Below are 9,886 nucleotides of genomic sequence, written 5' to 3' on the forward strand. Positions count from 1 at the left end.
AAAAAGCCGGGACAGGGCTATGTTTCACCCTCTGTTTTTAAGAACAGTCTGAACACTGAAGAAAACAGTTGCTGGAGTTTTGGGAGAGGATTTATTCCCATGCATGTCTGATAAAGGCAGGCCTGGGTCTTTTCTGTTGTATTTTTCATTTCATTATGCTCCAAATGTCTGTAGGCCGGTTCAGCACCTGCTCTCGTCTACTACAAAGCTCTGCTATTGTCTTAGATGCAGTATGTGGTTTAGCATTGTCTTGCTGAAAATCCAAGACCTTTTCTGAAAAGAAAAACTGTCTAGATGGGAGCATATGTTGTTCTAAAACCTGTATATACCTTTCCCCAGTGGAGACACCTGGGGAACACAGCTGATTAGAATCTAACTAATGAAACGAGGGAAAGCAAACTCGCCATAATGCATATGAGACAAGGGAGTCGAAGTAAATTAAAAACAGGAAGTAATGAAGACCCAGACTAAGACATGTGACGTTGACACAGGGAAAATGTAAACAAATGCCAAGGTGTGACTAACTGGGAAGAAAAGGCTCACTTGATATATAAATATATATATAGAGAGAGAGAGATCATTATTTTTGTGAATAATTTTAATAAACAAACTTAGATCCAATAACCAAATGCAAGCGAAATTTATTAGGAGATTCATTTATTGTGAACCCAAACATATCATAAACAGCTACAGGAGGTATTCTTCAAATTAAGAGTATAGGTATGACACAGGTATTTGTTACACCTGTTATAGTCAGTTATAGTCATGTAAACAATCCAATCTCTGTGAACATAAAGAATCAAATCCCTCTAATGCAGCAAATTAAACCCTTGAGTTAATAACTTAGAAACTATGATTATTAGCCCAAGTACCATAAACAGACCTAGAGAATGTAGGCTAATATTTCTGATTGTTTTTATCATTTGATGTGCGATCTATTTACAAATCCACACTTTTCAAAGCTTAGTAAAAACACAACTCATGTTTACCTTATTTTTTCTTTTAAATTTACATTAGTTAATCTTTAAAAGAACAACATGATTCCAGGTGTTTTTTCTTCTAAAATTAACTATTAACTAAATTAAATAAATTTAACATTTTTTTTAATCTAACTTTAGCTTTTAGTTTAGAACTAACAAAGTGAGCAAGAAGCACAAGGAGAACAGCTACACTAAGGCAGGTCAAATATGATATGATATTTTAAATGTTTGTGTGGTACTTTCTATATGTTAATGATACCACCTACACTTTTAAGAATCATCGTTTCTAAGTTATAAGGCTTAACCTACATGAATGAGGTAATTATGGGCCTAAATGCATCTGCCAGTCATACAATATGTGCTTAGGTTTGCTTATATTTTAGCAAGTTTATGAGCCAACCAGATGGTTATTATCACAGTGTTATACACTCTTAGGCGCAGGCTATGTGCATTTAAACTTCCCGGTAGATAGCCACGTTATCCCTTCCGGACATTCGCTTCCTGCCGAGACGTACCTCGGCCAGAAACGTATAGACATCCACAGCGCTTGGTTCCGCTGTGAAAATGGCCTTTGCTGCTCGTCTACCCTAGACATACCAGATGAGCTGCTGCTGTCTCCTGGAGTCGGCCAACCCTGTCTGAAACACCACCCGGGAATATCAGGGAGTTTTTGCGGTACTCAGAGGAGTGACGAGGCAGAAAAATAATGCCACATTTCCTGTGGCCAGAGCCGTTGTCACCCGCTCAACTAAAACGGCTGGAGGAGCATAAATACAGCGCCTCCGGTAGATCCCTATTTGAGCCGCCGTGTCAGATCTACTGGAACTGGCTCGTCCAGCAGATACCGACATGGATCGCACCAAATACACTGACTATTGTTGGACTGCTGGTTAATGTCCTCTCCACGTTGGTGCTTGTGTATTATTGTCCCACGGCAACAGAAGAGGTGAGTATAGCGACTGGGGCTAAAGTTTCAAATGTCTACCCATCTCTGCTATGAAAAGACCGTCCTCCATTTAGAAAATGCGTATGCTAAAGATACACCGCAACCTGTAAGACCCAGATAGCTCAACAAATAGGATTGATTATATTTACTGAGTCCATTGGGGATACTTACTAATTCGGCAAACATTTGAGCTTCACAGCTGCTTGTATTTTAACGTCATATCTACCTTATAGATGGGGCCGTGGTGCTAGCTAACGCCGCAGGCGCTGTATTTTTTGGACTGTTCTGTAGTGTCAAACAGCTAAATTTAAATTTGGTAGTGTAAGCCGAAGTAAGCTTGGAGTCCGTCTCCAGGTTTTTCAGGAAAACCTTTTTTGCTCTTTTTTTAAACCCAAGCATGGCCACAAGCAAGCCGAGACGCTTTAAAGGGGGTTTTAATCGTATTAGGGACGACGTGGACAAGAATAACTGATATATCGGCGGTCATGTGACTTTAGAAAGTTGAAAGGCCTCATGTGACGCAGTGCTGTTTGTGTCAAAACAGCAATTTGTTTCATTGTTTCACTTAAGGCCACTATCTATCAGAGAAGAGGCGAATCATTTAGCAGCCATATAAAAGGGGGCGGGAGGGTGTCTAGCCCTTAACCAGACAAAAATATACTTATTTAAATGAGTAAGCTGATTTTGAAACGCCTCTATATTATTCTGTAATCTAAGAATACTATAGAGAATGTGCCTTGCAGGTAGCAAGTTGACCTAGGGCACAGTAAACCTGTCTGTCCCTGCAGCAGTGGGTCCAGCTGCTCATGCACAGGTTGGTGAGTTAATCAGACTTGCGCCTTTGCTCGTTCTAACTATGACAACCTTGCACCTGAGTCAAAGTCCATGCACTCCCACTGACTCCACCAGTTTCATCTACTGTTATTATGCATTGATTGAGGCATACAGTGTACGCTTTTATTTATGGAGAGTTAAGAGTTAAGTCCCATCGCTGTGCAAACAAACACACATTCACAGGAATTCATCGGAGCCTATGGAAATGGGTCAGAGTTTTCCCTCAAGTTACTGCTGTGATAAACTTAAACAAGTAGTCCACAAGGCTTTTGGGACATGTGCTTCATCTCTGTTGAAACACACTCTTTTTTTGTGTGTGGTTCTCTCTCTCTCAGTCACAGGCTTACACAAATGCTCTCTCTCTCTCACACACACACACACACACATTGTAGTTTTGCAAACATGCTATGTTGGCCAGCATTACTGTCCAGATGGTCCATAACCTCCACCCTAGTAAAGAGGAGCTGAACTGGTCTAGTCAGCTGGAGTCCCTCCTACTACACACTTCAGAGAGATGTAGCACATATGACACATAAGTATTATTTAAATCCAACAGTGCACACGTGTATGAATTCAAAAGCTCCATAAAATCCAAAACAAACAACTTCTGAAAATCCAATACCTCAACAAGTTACACAACCCTCTCCTCCCCCCTCATATGAATAAGAATTAAAGTTGTGAAATACAGATATGATTAGTAGAGACCATCTTGTAATGTGGTCAACAACTGCAATTTTTAAGAATTATATGATTCTAGACCAGGGTGTTACAAATAAATGACAGATTGCAAAGGAAGTGGGGTGGGTCTAAAGTGGTCCCTTGGTCCCTGTGATTTTGCAGGGGGATTTTGCACAGATTAAAATTTGGCCTGTCTTATAAGAGCTCAATTGATTTGGACTCTAAGACTGATTGGTAGTACTCAAGATCTTTGTGACTACATGAGAATGACTGAAATATTCACCAGTTACCCACATTTTCTTTAGCTCTACAACTATCTGTATTTTAAGTATCTTAAATAGACCAATTAGGTGATTATCTGTGTTGTAAGAATGGGTGTGTAACTGTCAGTCTCCCTCTCTCGTCCCTTACCTGGCTTCAGGCTCCATCATGGGCTTTCATCCTGTCGGCTCTGGGGCTGTTCATCTACCAGTCTCTGGATGCTATTGATGGGAAACAGGCCAGGAGGACAAACAGCAGCTCAGCCCTTGGTGAGCTCTTCGACCACGGCTGTGATGCAGTCTCCACAGGTAATCTCCTAAACCCTGAAGTCTGCTGCGTTTGATTATAATAAACTGATTGTAGCATGTTAGTAAACAAAGCTTTGGCTTTAATTTCATTAACATGACTTTAATGTGCTTACCCCGGTGATTCTCTTTCAGTCTTTGTTGCTGTGGGAACGTGCATTTCATGTGGAATAGGACAATATCCAAACTGGACTTTCTTCTGTGGTTTTATTGGGATGTTTATGTTTTTCTGCGCCCACTGGCAGACCTATGTGTCCGGGACGCTCCGCTTTGGCCTGTAAGTCAAATATTTATTTTAAATGTATTTTTCTTTTAATATAAGAAAATGGTCATCGTTATTAGTTTGCAACACTGAATGATAAAATAACTTGAAGACAGTAAGCTAATTTGCCTGGCAAGCCACTTCCACTGGCAGGTCAACGTTACCCCAAAGACCGTTCAAGCCCCGTCCACATGCAAAGTGTTTAACTTGTCATGCATTGCTTTGCATGTGATAGTTGGTTGCTAGTGAACAGTCCAGGTTCCTGTTGCCTAAATAATCCTTCAGTGCATTTACCAACTCACATAGTCACGTGGGGAAAAAAGAGAGTTTCTAGGGCTCTAAGCAGTCCTTTGAAAAATTGAGTATACTCCATGATTCGGTAGCTTGTATAACCACCTTTAGCTTATTTTCCCCCCTTTTTTTATTCTGTGTGACCTCAGCAGTCTCTCACATTATTATGGCCCACTCTTCTTTACAATGATGCTTTAGTTCATTGAGATTTGTGGGCACTGGTTTATGCACATCTCTCTTTAGGTCCCACCGCAGCATTTCAATTAGGTTGAGGTCTGGACTTCGTCATTAGAACATTTTATACTCTTATTTATCAATCATTCTGTTTTAGATTTGCTGCTGTGCCTGGGATATTTGTCCTGTTGCATGACCCAGTTTGGCCTAAGCTTTAGCTGTCGGACAGATGGCCTTGTATTTAATGCTTTTGGTATACAGAGGAGTTCATGGCTCACTTAGTGATCACAGGTCCTGTGGCTACAAACCAGCCCAAACCATCACCCTTACACCACCATGCCTGACAGTTGGTATGAGGTGTATGTGTTCCCCTGGAAGAGGAGAAAAGACCCACAGCCCATGTTGAATGGCTTGTTTTATGAGAACATCTAATTGTAGGATCCGGTCACACAGTGGCATTTAAAAATGCTGCAGTACCGATGCTGTTGTTAAACCTTCGCACTGTCACTTATCTCACACTTCCCTCATATGTTCTGCACAGGGTTGATGTCACAGAGGTGCAATTCGCCATCATAATCATGTATGTGATGTCAGCTTTCGGAGGCGTGAGCCTTTGGCAGTACACGGTAACTGAGAATCCATTTCTTCACACTCGCCTGCACAAATAGTGTACACACAGGGACACTTCCATTTCACCTCAAGTGTATAGTCAAACCTTTTTCTCCTTAGTTTTTACACCAGACAAACTAACTGAATCACTTCTTAGGCTTTAGTTGTCATGCTAGTCTTTAAATAGAATTTGTGTTTTACTTTTACTCTGTGCTGCCTTTGGAGGCTTGACTTAACATCACATGAGAGAAGTGAGAAGGTAAATATGGGTAGCTAAAGCCATGGCAACAGGTCATCTACTGGACATGATCTGGCTCAAAAAGCTGATGATGTCGCCCGCATTTGTTTGTGTTTTATTTGGATATATTTATTTATTTATTTGCTTTGCCCTCCCATCATGCTCAGCATGCTGCAGCTTTCATATAAGCACTTTTCTATTTTATAAGGAGAACGCTTCTTGTTTTCTCTTTATTTTGACCTCAATGTGTTCCCATAGTTGCCCATCATCGGACTGAAGCTGTATGCCTTCCCTGTCATGGGCATCATCGGGGGAGCCCTGTACTCCTGTTACAACTATTTCTATGTCATTTTGAATGGAGGGGTTGGCAAAAATGGCTCCACTGTGGCTGTAAGTTGTAAATACAGCATTATTTTAATATTTTAAAAAAATGTGTAAAGCGCAAAAACTAATCAATGTTTCTGCTCTTCAGGACACCAGCGTGCTGAGTCCCGGTTTGCACATCAGCCTCATCCTTACACTGGCCTTCATCATTTTCAAGAAGTCATCCAGCCACCTGTTTGAGCACCACCCCTGTTTGTACCTGCTCACCTTTGGAATGGTTATCGCCAAGATTTCCAACAAGCTGGTGGTACGTTGGTGTTCTCTTAATTGCCTGAATGAACTGTCACATATCTTCTTTTGTCTGTTTTAACCCATCGTTTAACCCAGTGTTTAACCTGTGTTTTCTTTCTTTCTTGAATCTTCTCTGTAGATGGCACACATGACCAAGAGTGAGTTATACCTACCAGACCCAGCCTTTATTGGGCCTGGCCTCCTATTCCTCAACCAGTACTTTAACAGCTTCATTGACGAACACATAGTCCTCTGGATCGCCATGGTTAGTACTGATCTCACAGGTGTCTTTGTTTAAAATGCAGCCCCACCCTTTTTGTCACCTCTAAGTAGCCACATTCTTTGCTCTTCTACCTATATGTGTATATAGTTAATACCTTAAATTATTTTCCTTGCATACTTTATTTAGTTGAGAGCTTTTCATTATAATGATAACAATAGAGAAATAAGATTGGAGCGTAGTGCCTTGATATACTTGTAGGACTTGTCAGCGTTGATGACTAATACGCACACAGTTAAATCAACTTCTCATAAGCACAGCGGCTTTCATTTCTGTCTGTGGGACTCTTATCTCTGCTAGTTGCCATCTAATCATTATAGTTGTGGTTCAAAGAGCACAAAGTTTCTACAATGCAAGTGAGATGACTTGTGATAAACCTTCCTTTGACACCCATGACTCGTGTTGTATCTCACACGCTGTTGCAAACCCCTACAGGGTTTCCAGCTGATCAGCTTTGAAAGGATAAATACAGTTTAAAAACTTTACACTTCAAAAGAACTTTACAGCCATGTTCTCTGCTATAAATGGTAATCTTTTGTCAGTGTGACGGCCGAGATGGTGCGCTGATATTCACTCAGAGTCAACAAATATATTAATAGCTGATGGGAAACCACCATTTGAATTTGGAGCCAGCGTAGGTGTGCAAACACGTTTTCCTCATTTGACACTGACATGCCACACTAGGGAGGGCAAAAGTATTACTAATGTCAGTAATCACATCCCGGTATTACAGATTCTGGCTTACTGGTTTTCCTTATAGCAATACTTATTGTCCATCTAAACATGCGTGTTAGGATCATTTTATAAATAATAGCCATCCATGACAACAAGAAAATATGTGATTGCATAAACAGGAAGCAGGAAGTTGGTTACTTAGTTTTCAAAGTGTGTGTCAGTCCTTCAGCCCTCAACAACCAGAAGCTTGTGCGTGTCTCGGGGTATGGCAGTGAACTGCTTTACTTTTTAAATGGAGGAAAGGAAACTGCTACAAAACTAAAGATTTCCATGTAAATTACTTCCTTGCGGTATCTAGTGGCTGTTCTTGTATCATCCTTTGTGGTACCATTTAATGATGCTGTCTGTTAGGGACCTGTATTGCATCTGAAATTACTATATCACCTAACATAGTACGTCTTTATTATTTTTGCTCCAGGTCCTCTCCAGTGTGGATTTGATACGCTACTGCACGGGCGTGTGCCTCCAGATCGCCTCCCACCTGCGCATCCACGTCTTTAGCATCACAACGCCGAGCCAGCTGCACCGCGACTGACGGTTTGCCCGGCGGGAGGAGGCGGGAGGGGACGCAGATCTCTTCCCGCTCCTGAAAGCAGACAGCGACCACGATGACGAGGAGAAACCCTCGACCTCGAGCCACTGCAGCCTTGACAAAGTAACCACTTCAGATTAAAACTCACACCCACTAAGAGGAAAGATAAAACTACCGTGATACAAAAAAAGAAGGAAAAAAAAAAAACAACCAAGCATGGATCTGTTGAATGAAAAATTAACCCAAGTTTCCCTTGAAAACCCAGTTGCCTGATGAAGTCTTTCAGATTTTAATTTCAAGGTAAATGCATGTTGTTAGATTTAATTTTTTGAACATCATTTGGCACTTCCAGCTTATTCAACACAAAATACCAAAAAAAAAAAAAAAATCTTTTAATAGGTATTTTTTAGCTTGGGCAAATATCAAAGCATTTAAGTGAGCTTTAAATATGGAGATATGTTCCTCATGGATTGTTGTACAATTAACTAAACACATAAATATGACAATCACGAGTGACAATTTAAGTAAAATTTCTTTGATATCTGCTGAATCTGAATCAAATACCTGTTAAGAGTTTTCTTAATGACTTGTTTTAATTTGTTAAATTAAATAAGACTGAATTTGATACAAATTAGGGCTTTAAAGAAACTTTTTTTTTAAATAAACTTATAGACCTTAAAATAATTTCCAATAAGGTTTCCAATTTGGACCGGCAGGTTGTCAACGAGCTGCATCGAAGGGTAACGATCGTGTGTTAATGCTGAAAATGATGACGTGTCTAAAGTTAGGCCGATCTCACAAACCCCACTGCAGTTGTTTTTTTTGTTTTTTGTTTTTGTTTCGACTCATCTCATCCTGCAGTCGTGGAAAACAATCCTTAAAAACATCTTCTCCGGCCTCTGGAGCACCGTCGACCGATGAAGCGTCAACACTCGGCTTGTTCTGCTTTCTCTGTTCTTCTCCCTGAAGGGCTAATGATTTTGTGTGATTGTACAGAATTGAACTGAAGATGCCTTAAATATTTTTGTTGTAATTACTGTTTAACTTGTGAATATTTAAAGCAGCTTTGTACATTTTTTTCCCACTCAGTATCACACCAGATACAGTAATAATAGAACACTATCCTGGAAGGTTTTTTTTTTTTAACTATTCACTCATGTTCATTTATGCATAATTGTTATGTATATGTGACCGATTTCTTTTTTTAATTAAGTTTTGTTGGATTATTAGTAATTGTGTAGTGAATCTCAATGAAGGGTTGTAATCAGAATGAAACATCATTCAGGATCATTTGGGTAAAAAGGGACATTTCTGTAGAGCCGGTAAAAGATTTGAGGGCGTGTATTTTTTATTTTATTTTGAAAATTGCCATTGTCGTCCCCTTAGATTCTGACACTATACTCCTGTCTCGAGAAGCTTATTTATGGATGGACTTTAGAGCTATGCATTTCAAAGGTACAACTATGGTTCAAAATCACTTTGTTGCACTGTAATGCAGTGAAACACCTTTCTACTAACAGACATGAGTGGAAAAGATTGTAATAAAGAAAATATTTTTCATCCATTTTGATTGTTCCTGTCATTGGTGGAAAAAAGTACTGCAACACTACCTTGTAAAAATACTGCAAAGTGACTCAGGCTTTGAACACAGCATAGTTTTTGGTTTCCCAGATGAGCTGGTCTGATCTAAGGAGGATTTTCTCACAAAGCCATCTTGAGTTTCCAGAGAATGGTCAGCAAAAAATAAAGCGTATGCCTTGATGTCAGAGAAGAACAGCATGTCCACCCTTCATGACCTCACTGTAGCCATCTTCTGATGACAGCTTCCAGCAGGAATACACATCTCTTAATGTTTAGATATTTCAAAGTGTTTCTTGAACATGACAATAAAAAAAACACCGGCTATCATATCTCAACCAAGTAGCGCACTAAGGGGTTTGGTGGAACGGGAGATTCACATCACAGGTATACAGCCAACAACCATGCCATGTTGAAAGTCCCTTAAACATGCCTGTAAAAGTAAATTTATTGACGTCTGAAATCTGACGAGCCCTGATTATTAGTCTGAGGTGAGGAATTGAGGAATAAAATTGTAGTAAGTGTGGAAAGAGTAATGTGAACAGTACTGACAAAAACACCAAGCTGA

General features: G+C 40.0%; 1 protein-coding gene across 1 annotated transcript; it reads left to right on the forward strand.

Moving 5' to 3' along the window:
- Positions 1–1,496: 1,496 nt before the first annotated feature.
- Positions 1,497–9,304, forward strand: chpt1 (choline phosphotransferase 1). Its single transcript, XM_085252199.1, has 8 exons — positions 1,497–1,926; positions 3,860–4,007; positions 4,140–4,281; positions 5,273–5,357; positions 5,837–5,968; positions 6,051–6,209; positions 6,333–6,458; positions 7,627–9,304. Exons 1-8 carry the CDS (start codon positions 1,687–1,689, stop codon positions 7,741–7,743), a joined length of 1,149 nt encoding a protein of 382 aa, XP_085108325.1. The 5' UTR covers positions 1,497–1,686; the 3' UTR covers positions 7,744–9,304.
- Positions 9,305–9,886: the final 582 nt, after the last annotated feature.

This window comes from Mchenga conophoros, linkage group LG17 (genome assembly GCF_057382185.1).
Source record: "Mchenga conophoros isolate Kocher_MC1m ecotype Shallow Benthic linkage group LG17, M_conophoros_male_GT1.1, whole genome shotgun sequence".
NCBI lineage: Eukaryota > Metazoa > Chordata > Actinopteri > Cichliformes > Cichlidae > Mchenga > Mchenga conophoros.

Coding starts and splice junctions, on each gene's coding strand:
- chpt1 (XM_085252199.1), top strand. CDS start 1,687: ATGCCACATTTCCTGTGGCCAGAGCCGTTGTCACCCGCTCAACTAAAA. Junction 4,282..5,272: donor GGGACGCTCCGCTTTGGCCT/GTAAGTCAAATA, acceptor TGTTCTGCACAG/GGTTGATGTCACAGAGGTGC. Junction 5,358..5,836: donor TGAGCCTTTGGCAGTACACG/GTAACTGAGAAT, acceptor GTGTTCCCATAG/TTGCCCATCATCGGACTGAA.